Source organism: Phascolarctos cinereus, unplaced genomic scaffold (assembly GCF_003287225.1).
Source record: "Phascolarctos cinereus isolate Bilbo 61053 unplaced genomic scaffold, phaCin_HiC Scaffold_3;HRSCAF=262, whole genome shotgun sequence".
In the NCBI taxonomy this organism is placed as follows: domain Eukaryota; kingdom Metazoa; phylum Chordata; class Mammalia; order Diprotodontia; family Phascolarctidae; genus Phascolarctos; species Phascolarctos cinereus.
This window is the reverse complement of record NW_027555736.1, coordinates 160,043,144-160,057,636: the sequence shown is the minus strand read 5'-3', so window position 1 is coordinate 160,057,636 and position 14,493 is coordinate 160,043,144. Positions and strand designations below refer to the sequence as shown.

Genomic DNA, 14,493 nt, shown 5'->3' with positions numbered 1-14,493 from the left:
ACTACCATGTCATTGCTAGAAAAACTAAAAAAAAAAGACATATTTAAGAAAAGTGGACTCATTAGTGACAGTTTTATGAAGAAATGATAGAAAATACATAACAAAAATACAAAAAATACAAAAGCTTGCAAAATTTAGTACCTAATAGATACCTGCAACAATAAAATCAAGGGGCTAGAATCAAATGCTAGAAGTTCACTATTCTTCAAAAACAGATTACAACTCCTCACTACAAAGAAAACTGTTACAATATCATTGAGAATTTAAGAAATAAACTGTATTAGAACCAAAGCATCACCACAGACAAAACTGTTAGTCTACAGTTTAAAAACAACATGTTTATAGAAGTTGTCATGGAATACATGTAACCTTCAAACTGCATGGGCTGAAAAGCTTTCAAAATATAAAAAAAAATTAAAACCAGTGTAAAAAGGTAAAATATATATCATCTCTATCACACTCTGCTACTTAAATTGTCCCAAAACTGCTTTCAGTAAGTATATGGAAGACAAGCTTGTAGCCCAATGCAAAAAGCATTTTATCCATTTTCACAAAAGTTTGACAAACATTAAAGACAGGTGGGATAGCAACTTGTCCCAGGATGATTTCTATCTGGACTCCAACAATTTAACAATAACAATAATAACTCACATTTTGTAACATTTTTCTATTTGCAAGGTGTTATACACATTATCTCAAAACAAATCTGGGAAGTAGGTGCTATTATTATCCTCATTGTACAGATAATAAATGTGGGGCTCAGAGAGATTAAATGACTTGATGGAGTCATGAAACTAGGAAGAGTTTGAGGCTGGATTGAAACCTACATCTCCTTAATTCCATATTTAGTGCTCTAATAACATGCCCTATAAATATTCTTCTTCCCTTTATTCTTGCTCCGGGGCCCACCAAGCAAACTTTTAATATCATTTTAGTTTCTCAAATAGATTTTCTTTAGGGGAAGAAAACAGGGTCAGCAGCCAACACGAATATTCCAATCTGCTTGGTAACTATAGATTTCACTGTAAATTATTATCATGAGCTATAAAATAGTTGGGTTACTAGGAATTAATTCATCAGGGCTCAAATGCCCTAGGTGAACCAGTAAAAATACAGTTTTAGAGCCTAAACATCTGTAGACACTAAGGATATGACTCCACTGAAGTACTAAGCCTGAAACAGTTGCTTGTCCTTAACTACATTTATCGATACTAACAAAACAGGCATCATGAACTAAAATTAATAAACTTAGGGGGCAGCTAGGTGGTGTAGTGGAGGAGCACCAGCCCTGGATTCAGAAGGACCTGAGTTCAAATCTAGCCTCAGACACATAACACTTATTAGCTCTGTGACCCTGGGCAAGTCACTTAACCCCCATTGCCCAACCAAAAACAAAAACAAAAAGCAAATAAAATTAATAACCTTGCTTAAAAATGCGATATATTCATCAGAAGAAAACACAATATACTTTCACGTGTGACACTTTTTCAAAGGTTTAATTTTTTTTTAATATATAGCATCCTTCTTAGTTCCAGATAAAGAGAATGCCATTTTTTTCTATTCACAGCAAGTATCACTGATCATGTTCACATATTGGAAGCATGTGGTAACAAATGTTCATGACAGACACATACTCAATCAGATTGCAAATCAGCTACTTTTGTGAAGCCTTACTAATAATATGGAAAGTAAAATTTAGGTGACTTCATTTATAAGACTTAGCTAATGGGCTAAAAACATGAATTTCATTCTCTAACATAAATTGAGCTTCACTCTGGTCCACTATAAACATTAGCACCATTAAAAAGTTATAATGACAAAGTTTGTTGTAAAATGGAATGATCTAACTATAAAACTGGATTAATTTCCAAATCATATCCTTGTTGCTAAAAAAAAAAAAGAGAGAGAAACATCACACAGGGTCATTGTTAAGATACAAAATGGAAGCAATTAATTTTAGTGCCCACTGTATGAGAATGAAATTATCAATAGGAAAAAACAATTAAATTTCAATTGCATCTGTGAAACAAAAACATTATTTCTGATTATACTCTAATTTTTTGCTTTATGCTTTACTCAAAATTGAGAAATAATACACTGTTTCTTATTGAAAATATGCAATGATGGAAGATAATAATGGAATTTGGAAGTCTTTAAAACCTTGACAATTGTGAGAGAAAATTGATAGCAGGATAGGTCAGGAACAGGACACTTGGCTCGAGTCTTTCCAAAACAATATATTATGAACACATATTCTCAACGTGTTCTAAGTAGTAGAAAAGTTCCGATATAAGAATATGCCAATAAATTTTGCACTTACTTTGCAAAGTCCTGTTTTTAATGCATTGTAACTCTAGCTGTTCTGACTGTTCATTCTTTGGCAGTGTCTCCATCTCTCCATTTCCATTGCCTACCATGGACAGCGGTGGATGGTTGATGGATCTTGTTCTTAAGGTTTTCATGTATTGTTGAACTTCAGCCAGTAGAACAGCTTGTATTGCTTCAATGACCTGTTCAAATAAAATTCAAAGGGGAAAAAAAGGATGTTTTTGTCAGATTTTTAAAAGGAGTTTGATGGTGATATCTGACTAGCACCAAATTATGAGGTTTCATTTTGAAATGTGAGTCAAAAATAATTCTTTCAAATGTATTAAATAATTGAATTATTTCACACATGGAAAGTGAGTATATTGTGCAAGTTGTTAAACTTTTTTTAAAGCACAATATCGCTTAGATCCTTGAATCATGAAGCTACAGAAAAATAATGAAGTGGTTACTCATATTTACCAGGTAAATAGACTACTTCTCAAACTCCAATGGGCTGGCCATATTGTTCGAATGCAAAATGTAGGTTTGCCAAAAAGACTATCTTATGGAGAACTCATGCAGGAGAAGCATTCACATGGTGATCAGAAGAAGTGATACAAGGACACTTTCAAGGTCTCTCTTAAGAACTTTGGAATTGATTGTGTGCCATAGGAGACACTACCACAGGACCCGTTCAGCATGGCGTGCCCTCATCAGAGAAGGTGCTGAGCTCTATGAGCAAAGCAGAATTGAGGTAGCTCAAGAGAAATACAAGATACACAAACTTAGAGAATCCACCAAAGGTTCACACAGACTATTTGTGCCCAACTTGTGGTAGAATATTCTGAGCTTGTATTGGTCTGATTAGCTATAGTCATACACACTAAAACTTGACTCGGGCATAGGAATGTCATTTTGGTCCTCTTTGAAAATGAGAGACAACAACACACTACTTCTACTTTCAAAAAAATGAAATAGATTAGTGACCATCTAGTCCAATCCACATTTTACAAATGATGGAGCCAAGGGCTAAGAAGTCCAAAGGCCTTTCCCAAAGTCAACCAGATTAGTAATGGTAAAGCTATGACTCAAACCCAGGTCTTCTCACTCCAGTACTTTCCCCCCTGCAACATATAACACTCTTATATAAACTTTTCTATGATGTTCCAGGGATTTCCTACTGTGCTTTCTGGGATTTTTAGAGCTCATTTGTTCCAATCTTATATTTTTATGTGTGGGGAAAGTGAGGTCCAGAAAGATTATGTGACTTTAGTCCCACAAATAGTAAAAGACAAAATTGGGATTCAAACCTAAGATCATCTTGACTGACCCTAAATCCAATATTCTTTTTTTTCATTGTCTCACTACTAATCGTTGGTGTCCATATTTAAAAGTCATTTTGATGAAATGGTCTTGCCTTGCTTGCTTTTGTCCATGAACTTCTTGAGAGCAATAACCATATTTTACCTTTCTTTGTATTTCCAGGGCTTAGTACAGTGCCTGGAATGTAGTAGATGCTTGATGTATGTTTAATGATCCAGACAGGGCAACCCAACTGAGTGGAAATATCAGAAGGGTTAAATCACAGGTGCAATTTGGTATCCAGAAAACAAGAGGAATTGTATAACCAACTCTAGAGGGATTGTTAAGAAAACTTTGTCATTAAAGGTTTTATTTTCCTTTTGTTCTTTCATGCCCATGCAAGTAGTTTACCTTGGCTCCATACTGCAACCAAGAGCCCATGGACTTTATGTTTCCCCCTTATACAAAATCTGGTACTTCATCTTTCCCTTAGTTTGCCCATTCTGCCCAAAGTACTACATGCTGGACTTCTAGGCCATGTGACAAACAAGATGGAGGACTAGATATTTTCTCTGATTCCTATGATTTCTTAAACTTCTCCAAAACAGAAATTATGTGCCAAGGATAAAATGAATTCACCATCTCTATGGTCTACAAAACCCATAATGCGAATGAAAAATTTTAAAAAGATGAACTGACTAACATTTACTCTGAGTCCTTCTCCCACCATTACTGGCAGCAAGACTATACTAGCTTACTCAAGGACCAGAGAGCAGGGCTTGCAACAAAACTCAGCCTCACACCCATTTCTCCAGTGCCCTGGAGATCCTGAAGTTTGTTTGGACTGCAAGGCTGTGGCTGCCAAAACTTTACTGAAGTCCTGACAGTGCAGACTGCAGTGACAGCATTCTGTACTACAAAAGATGTCTGCAGAGGAGCAGAGAAAATGAGGGAAAGGGGAAGGACATTGCCTGGGTTTGAAACAGAATCCAATACAACACCACATATCGCTGTTCTCAGAGCCTTGGTGACCCAAACTCTAACTGACAAAAATCACTCTCAGTTTCAGTGGCATAGGACTGGCAGGTCAGAGAGCTGAGGTATGGAGGGAATGAGACAGCACACTGTCTGTGTGTGTGTGGTGGTGGGGGGAAAGGGAGCTGTATAACAATCCACTAAGCTTGAAGGAAAGAGCCCAGAATCCCAGCTGGGGCCAATTCTGCCCCCCCCAAAGTCAGTTGGGACAGAGACCTAGGCTGATAAATTGCCCGATGTGGGAGGAGGCTGAGATTCAGCCCCTAAGGAAATCACAATTAGATGGGAGGGAGTCAGGACATGAGAAATTTGGAAAATAAGTGAGGGATTTTAAATTATCAAAGATCTTAGTAAGAAGGAACTTGAAGATATTGAACATAAGCAGATAAATCAACAGGGAAAACAAAAATAGTAGAAGGAAATATGGCCTCCAGATCTAGTAAATGAGTTCAGGTATCTATGAATAAATACTGCAAAACAAAGGAAAATGATCCAACACTTGATGAGACAGAGGGTCCATGAATCTGAAGAGAAAAGGGACCCACAACATGCTTTGAGTGGTTTAAAAGAGAAAATTCTGACAGCAGAATTTATGGCCTGCCATAGTAAAAATAATGGGTAGAATTACAAAAAAATCTGGAATCTGTGATGTCTTAACAAAAAAAAGAAAATAATAGATAGATATGTAAATACATAGAAGTGAAGGACAATCTAGAAGAGAAGCAGAAAAACAATAATATTACAAGAAAATATGCCCTCTGTCCGAGCAAAGCATACTGATCTTGAACACAGGTATAGAGAAAACCTAAGGACTGTAGGTCTCCCAAAAGAACATGGCAAGACAAAGTGCTATATGATTCTTAATATTTCCTGATCCAACAACTACAACAAATTCAAATGATCTTACTGTAGATTAATTCAATGCAAATGAACAGTTATTTATGAAGGTATTATGTGAAATGCCAAAGCTATGCAACCAAAACAACTTAATTCCTTACTTCAAAGAATTTACGTTTCAGTGGAATGAAATGACATGCACACAGATAATAAATACAAATTATATATATGGCAAATACAAATTAATTTTAGGGATACTGGAGAGGGACCACTAAGAGCTGGAAAGATCAAGAAAGAACATATAGCTCCTAGACCAAATCTCAAAGGAGCTATAGATTCCAAAAGATGAAACTGAGGCAGAAGAGCACTCTGGACATGGGGAATACTCTATGTAAAGACACAGAGAAGGAAGATGGAATATCATGTACAAGTAGGTCAGTTTGTCTAAAATACAAAGTGCATGATGTGGAATAATGGGAAATCTGAGAAGACAGGTGGGAGAGAGATTGTGAAAGTCTTTAAATGACAAACAGAGGTTTTTATATTTTATTCTAGAGGTAACAGGAAGTCAATAAAGCTTCTTGAACTGGGGAATGATGTGATCAGATCTGAGCATTAGGAATATCAATTTGACAAGATTTTGGAACAGAGGTGAAAGAAAGGAGGCAGGGGAAATTAGAGGGTTATTTCAACATTCCAGTTGATTAGAGCCTGAGTTAAAGTGATGGTCTTGAGAATGAAAAAGGGAGAGAAGAGAAATACTGAGAAGGCAGAATAACCAAGACTTTGCAAATCATTGGATGGAGGCAGGGAGAGAAGTGGAGGGACAGCCAGGAAAGTAAAAAAAAAAAAAAAGAATGATAACTTCAAGGTTATGGACCGAAGAGATTGGAAGTATGGTGGTGCTATTGAAATAAATGGGGAAATTAGGAAGACAGGTAGATTAAATGGAAAGGATAATGAGTTCCATTTTTAGATATGTTCACTATGAGTGGTCCATAGGATTGCAAGATTGAAGTTATCTATCTACTAGGTAAAAGAGCACATGGGAGAGATGAGGGCTAGATATGCAGATCCGTGATATAGATCTATATCTATCTATCTATATTTGTAGACATCTATATTTATAGATAGATAGATAGATACACAGAGAGAGAGAGAGAGAGAGAGAGAGAGAGAGAGAGAGAGAGAGAGACAGGCATCTGCATAGAGATGCCTAAAATACTCTCCCTCTTTACCTCTGTCTTAGTTTCCCTGGCTTACCCAAGACAGTTCAAAATGACCCCTTCTGCAGGAAGACCTTCTAGGTTACCTTGACTATGTATCTTCTGCTCCATTATGACCTTCCTTTTTCTTCTTCTCCATTCTCTTTGTCTCTCTGTCTCTCTCTCTCCACACAGACACACATGTATACACAAATATATGTTTAAATATGTGATATGGCATATACCTAGTTATTTTCATGTTGTCTCTGTTAGAATGTGAGCTCCTTGAGGGCAGGTCTTATTATTGTCATTGTCATGGTTATTGTTACCTTTCTTTGTATCACCAGAGTTGAATACATTGTAAGATCTTAATAAATACATGTCAATCGAGTAAAGATAATAATGATCACTGAGAGTGTAGAGAAGAAAGAAAAGAGGGCTCAGGACAAAGTTCTGGTGTATCCTCACATATAACAGGTAGAACATGGATAATGGTCCAGCAAAGGGGACTAAAAAAGTGGCCAAACAGGTAGAAGGAAACTCAGGAGAAGGTAGGGGCCTTGTGGGGGGAAGTATACAGGAAGAGGAGGTGGTAGCAAAAAATGCCACCAGATTTAACATGACAGAAGCATTGATCGTAGGAGGTAAGGAGCTTGATGAATTTGAAATCTAGGGTGTCCGAGGGGTTATCAAATACTTACATAAGAGGACTGGATTCAGGGTAGAAAGGTACACCATGAACCAGATTTTGGATTCCTTCAAAGCTAAGGGAGAATGGTGGTAGATAACTGCTACCTGGATGTAGATACAGTGATATAGATGGACTGAGACAACCTAAAATGAAGAAAAGTTGCTTTCCTAGCAACAAATACTGAGTTATGCGTGGCCCCTCAGCCTTCAGCATGTTAGTTTATTAACCCGAATAAGTCACTAATGAGGTAAATTACAGGAAGTCAGAAGAGCGATTGGAGGGGTGGGAAAGTTTTTGCTTAAACCAGAATATTCAGTGTTCTACTTACCTAATTATAAATCTACCTGTGGACGTGATGAGGATATCAACCACAAATTCTAGCAGATCATGCTATCACATAATCATAGAATGGGGAGGAAACTCACTGTAAAGGTTTTTACCATGGCATCAGCTATGGGCTATATTTCTGTGGCCAAAAGAATAGCCAATTAAACTTGGAAAGTTGGGCACCAGCTGATGAATGTTTTTGGAACACAGTAACTTATAAAAACCATCTTTTGAGCTGTATAGAATATAAATTTCTTGAAATCAAGATTGCTGTCATTTTTATCTTTGTATGTTTAAAACCTAATGGAGTGACTGGTATATATAGCAGATCCTTAAGAAATACTCATTGAATGAATGAATGAATGAATGTATGAATGAATGAATATAGTAAACTAACTCATTCAAATGAGTACCCACTTCAATAAGGTCATAGATGCTTTAAGTCCATGTTATTAAATGTATTTCAGATTAACAATGTTGCAAGCTTTTCTCCACCTAAATGTTGCTCATGTATATTTGGTCTTTATGGTTTATACTCATAGTGTGGCTGTCTGTTCTTATACGTCAAGAAGGTTCAGTTATCTCAGCATCATCAGTATTTCTCTACTGAAGCTGACTGTTTTCCCCTTACAGCAGACAATGTGAGAGAGTGACTATGGCAATAAATTAAACACCCTGTGGCCAACAAGATTTGAAACTACAGAGTACATTAATGTAATTACAGGCTCATGGAAATTGTGCTCTCTCCTTTCTGTATAAATAATGCCATTCATCCTGTTGGTTTTATTAGCCAATTCTTTGGAAGCCTTTTCTTATAGAAAACAAAAACAAAAACTCTGGGATAACTTAATAGATACTGGGCTGGACAGCCCACAGGAGTGTTATGGGAAACTAGGAATTTGAGTTGGGGAAGTTTTATGAGGTTTTCAGATTCCTACAGGAAGTCCCCAAAAATGGAATGAAAGAAGATCTCAGCACCATGTTGATATACCCAAGGAGGAGTTATTCAAAATATGCCCCAGGGCTTCTGGAACACTACAAGCCATAGGTCAAATGTTCCATGGTCAAAATGTCTCCTGGATTTCCCCTAATATAAACCTACCCCCCCATTATAATTCCTAGGACTCTGAAGATTCCTCATAGGACAAGGCTATGTGATAAGCATGATATATAGCAAGGCTACAAATTGGAATGGTACCCATTTGGCCCATGGCCACCTAGCTACAGTGGGATGCTAATTATTTCCAATGTTATATACAAGTGGAAAAATTACACGCTCCACTGGATAAAGTAACCTAAAACATATTTGATTAATTAATAAAATATACACATGTGCATAATTTCTTTTACTATTTCTAATTTTTAATTTTGTATATAAAGAATTCATAAGTTGTTGAATCTTGCTTTTATTGATACATTTTGTCATTATAAATTCCTATTACATTCATAATCAATATGAATATCATCAAAAAACAAGAAGAGAAATAATAACCATGCAAAACATTAGACAGTAAAAGCAGAATCGATTACATACTCAGAGCCCTAACACTTACTAACTCAAAAGTGACTTGTGGGTGGCACCCAACCAATTGCAAATAACCTCAAAATGCAGATAGCCAATGCAAAATCTACACCACGTCAATATCAAACATAGCCACTGCTAGTAAAAAAATGACCTACCTTTTAAACACACGGTGATTCTACAATGCTGCCTCTGATTATTAATAATAGCAGGTATTTATGTAGTACTTTATGGTTTGAAAGGCACTTTACATATATTACTCAATTCAATAGAATTTAACAAGGCTTTACTACTTTACCTACTAAGTGCCAGGCAATGTACTAGGCACTAAGGAGACACAAGAACAAAAACAGTCATTACCCTTCAAAAATTTACATTTTCCTGGAAGAGTTTGCATTCTTGCATTATCTCACTGGGACCTCACAACCACAATATAAGGAAGGTGTTCTGATCATTTTCAGATGAAGAAACTGAAATTCGATAGCTTGTGACTTTCCCAGAGTTGCACAGTTCTTTAGGAAGTATAAGAGGTCTAATTTAAACCCAGGCTTTCCTGACTCCAAGTCCAGTATCATCATTCTCTGAAACTGTCCTTGTTATTAACTGAATAGATACTAATCTAGAACTGTCCTGATGCAAAGAAAAACAACAGGTTGTAATTAAGAACTGATAAATGTAAAGGTACTGCCTCCTACACCAGGCAGTTCTTTATCTTTACAAGTAAAAATGATCCATTCTTTTTTTTTCAAATTTTTTATGGTACATTGTCTGGACAACTCTGTTACCCTTGCCATGATGATTCACAGCTATTTGTGCCCATGTTTATCCCCTGATTGGACCGGATGCTTCTTGAGACAAGTGATTGAATCTTCTCCCATCTTTGTACATTCAGTGCCTAACACAGAGCCTTACACAAAGTGCTCAATCAATGTTCATCAAATTGAATTGAAAATAATGAAAGTGGTTTTCTATAGAAACCTCTGAGCTACTCTTCCTGACTTTAGGCTTTCCATATTCCAATCCTCAATATATACCATCACCACATTAACTTCTTATATACCACATTGACGGTACTGGTTTCCTGATAAAAAGTCTTTAAGAAATAATAGTTTCTGATAACATCAAGGCCCTACAACAACATCACAAAATTGGAAAAGTTCAAAAGTAGTTGAGGCCTTAGAGATTATATAGCAAAATTGAAGATGTCATCTAGGGGTCTCAGAACTCATGTAGAAGAAACACGACATACAGAAAGAGCACCGGAAACAAGAGTCAGAAGACTGAGTTTTGAATGTAAAATCAAGAACTTACTAAACACTCGTGCTAAAAGCACTTACTAGAATGCTTGCTCATTGGCCACTTCTCCCCCCTATGCTTTGGAGGGTGTAGAGCATTCATGAAAAGACTTATCTTTTTCTTTTGAAACTCATGCCCTACAGACCCATTATTTGGATTTGTGAATGTCTCATGTGCCCAACTAAATCACGCCAGCTTTAACTGTGCTTTTTGTTTGCAGATGATTATGCACTCAATGCAGCCTTTGAGGCTGAGATGTAATAGAGTATGGATCCATTCTCTGTTGCTTACGCTCTTTTTTGGCCTGACAATTAACACCATGAAAACAGAGGCTCTCCACCAGCCAGCACTGCACAAACCATACATGAAAGCATTAGTTATAGCAAATGGAGAAATTTTGAATGCTGTGGATAAATTCACTTACCTTGGCAGTAATACTTTTCAAGGATGTACACGTAGATTATGAAGTTGACAGATGCATTGCCATAACTAGCTCAGTGTTTGAGAGGCTTATGGGAAAGAAGAGGTTTTAGACTGCCTACCAAACTGAAGGTCTACAGAGCCATCATGCTGACCTCATCTTTGTATGCCTGTGAAACCTGGACAATATACCAGTGCCATGCCAGGAAATTGAATTGATTCCATTTGCATTGTCTTAGGAAGATTCTGAAGATCACCTAGCAAGACATGGTACCAGACGTTGAGGTCCTTTCTTCAGCTGAACTGTCAAGCTACTACAGAGTGCAACTGATGGGCTGGCCATGTAGTTAAAGTGCCAAATGTACATTTGTCTTAAAAAAACTATTTTACAGAGAACTCACACAATGCAAGCTTTCATACATATGAACTGATATAAGGACACTCTCAAGGTCTCTCTGAAGAACTTTAGAATCAACTGTGAGACATGGGAGACACTGGCACAGGAATTCACAGCCTGGCCTGCCTGCATCAAAGAAGGCACTGTGCTCTGTTAGCAAAGCAGAATTGCAATACCTCAAAAGAAACGTGAGATATACAAATTTAGAGGCAGCTCCACTCCAAATGTTCATATGGACTATTTGTACCCAACCTGTGGTAGAGCCTTCCAAGCTTGTATTAGTGTGATCAGCCACAGTCAGACATATTGTACCTAGATCCCAACATAATGATATTATTTTCATCCTTTTTGTGCATGAAGAGCAGCCACCACCATATAATCATAATTTCTCTAATACATAAGAATCTTATAAATATCTGGAGATAGTTGTCACATACATATATATGTATATATACATATATATGTAAAGAAAGGGAGTATATGTTTTCTCTCTTCCAAGTTAAATATTTTCATTTCTTTCAACCAAACTTTGCAGTGCTTCAAGTCCCATTATTCTGGCCCCATCCCTCCAGATAAATTTTACATGGTCAGTGTCCTTTGGGCCCAGAAATAAATATGATATTCCCCAGATGTGGTCTAAAGAGGGTAGAATAAAGTCAAAATCTGACTTGATTTATTCTAGACTCTATAATTCAGTTAATAGGGGCTAAAATCACATTAAATTCTTTGTCACCATGTTCCATCTCAAGTTTTATTGAGTTTACAATCCAATAAATGCTCAGATTTTTTTCATGGCAATGGTTGTCTAGTTACATCTCCCCCCGCCCCCATGCTTTACTTTGAGCTAAAGTATAGGACTTGATTTCTTCTTATCATTACCCTTATTACATATCATCTAATTGCATAATCTAGTGCCTTATGCACAGATGCTTTATAAAACCTGTTCAAGTATCACCATTCAGGCCTCTCTGGATTTTGTTAGCCAAATTATGTCATCCGACATGCTAATATCCCTCCCAGCCTGATGTTATGTGCAAATTTAACAAACACTTTACTTAAGTTTTTCTTATTACTTGGACTTCTATTGCATGGAATTTTCAATAAAATTTATGATGTGTATTTTGCACCACTTACTGTCATCTTATGTATATTGGAATAGCCTCCCTAACTAGACTTTAAACTCAATAAGTAAAGAAGAATCATGTTCTTCTGTACTCCCAATAATGCCTAGTAGAAAACTGAGGATGTAAGGGTCACTTACTGACATATGAGTGGTAATACAGTTTTTGAGGGATGGAGAAGACCAGGTCTTCACATTTTATGCAGGCTGGAAATAAGCAATCCCTCAAGGCCTCACTCCCACTGCTGATCAGTATGGAAACTTTAACCTGTTCTATTTCTGACCTGGACCAATTTGCCCCTCTGCAGATAGCCTGGTGAACCCCCCCCCCTCAAAATCCTTCTGAGCACTTACTATATTGGTACTGAACTTCGAGCAGACATACAATTGAAACCAGTATGGCTGGCTTTAGCTAATAACCCCAAGCTCAAGTGATCCACTAGTCTCAGCTTCCTGGGTAAGCCTGACCTTACGCTTAATTTTTAATACTAAAAACAAACAAACCAGCAAGACTCAATAACTTTTGGGCAAAAAATTTGCAAGGTATTTCTTAAATTAAGTTAAAATTTTATAAATAGAAAAGACTTCAAATGTTACTAATTCAACTACTCTATTCAGGAATAATAATAGGTTAGAAGTCGATATTAATTTTTGACAATAAATGAAACTGAAAAGAATTCTAGTTTGCAATGATCTTACCTTATTGCTGGGTAATAAAATGCATATCGGGGACAGGTACAGGGTAAAATGTAGGTGATGTAAAAACTGATGGTATCTATAAAATATTTTTAAATGTGTATAAGGTAGATATTAATGGTTAAAGATACATTTGAATGATCCTAACAAAAATGTTCCATTATGTTTAAAACTACAAAAATAAGTCAGATTTTTGAACACAGTTTAATTGTAAATCACAGATTACCTGACGTGACTGTGATCACAAAATGTTCCCCCCCCCAAAAAAAAAGTAGTTAAAAGTCTTTTCAGGAGAATTATATCAAAGTGTTAGCCTTTTCTATGCATGTGTGCCCATAGATTCAAAATCACCTTTATACAATTCACTGCCTGGGAAGAAGCTATCATGAAACTGGATCACATATTCATTACTGGAATTACTACAGTGTTCCAGCCAAATAACATTTTGTAATGATTTTCCCTAACATCTTACAACAACAAAGTGCCATAAAACGGCCCAAGACATCGTGAAGGTGTCTATAAATCTCTGCTTCCTGCCTGTCTATCCTTGTGTGCAAAAAACATTTACACATCACTCATTCTTACTCTGGCCCTTCGTGCTTTTCCAGGTTTTACAGTTAAGCAGCATTTCTCCCAAGGGATTCTAGTCCACCATTGACACTCCTGAGTGTGAGCATATTGAATCTTAAGAGCTTCCAGTAACTTGCAGTATCAAAAGCATGTAAATTGCAAGCCATTACCTCCCCATCTCTTCCCCAGCACTGTTTCTCAAGGTCAGCTGTGTTTGGACAGTGGGAAAAGTAACGGATAAGTAGGTTGTCTTTTTTTTCTTTTTCTTTTCTTTTTTTCTGTGTGAGTCTATGTGTTTCGAAAAACAGCAGAGGAAGGCAGGTCATGATGCCCAGTCATTCATATCCATTCACCAAAGAAAACTTTCCATCTAGCCTGTCCTTATATGCTCACCCTTCAACCCTCCTGTTTTCCATCTCTTGCTCCAGGAATAGTAATCAAATGAATACTTATATTGTTTCTGGAAAGGCTGTGACAATCATCTATGTCTCCACTCTATTCCTGTAACTTCTCAGCAAAAATTCTCTTCCCTATACTCTAAGGGAGAGAATTTGAGTTTCTTTGGGGCAGGTTTGTTTTACTTTTTGTTGTTATTGTTGTTCATTTTTAAGTCTGTATCGCCCTGTCTCAACCAGGTTGGAAATGCAATGGTCACTCAAAGGCCCTATCCTAATACTGGTTTACATAGAAGCTTTAATCTGTTCTTTTTTCTTTCTTTCTTTTTTGACCTGAGCCAGGTCACCATTCCTTAAGCAGCCTGGCGGCCCT

General features: G+C 36.8%; 1 protein-coding gene across 1 annotated transcript in view; it reads right to left on the bottom strand.

Annotated features, from left to right (window-relative positions):
* WDR72 (WD repeat domain 72) overlaps positions 1-14,493 on the bottom strand; it is a 302,460-nt gene that overhangs the window by 90,357 nt on the left and 197,610 nt on the right. The window contains 1 exon segment of the mRNA XM_078151250.1: positions 2,321-2,510. Coding sequence (XP_078007376.1) covers positions 2,321-2,510 — 190 coding nt within the window.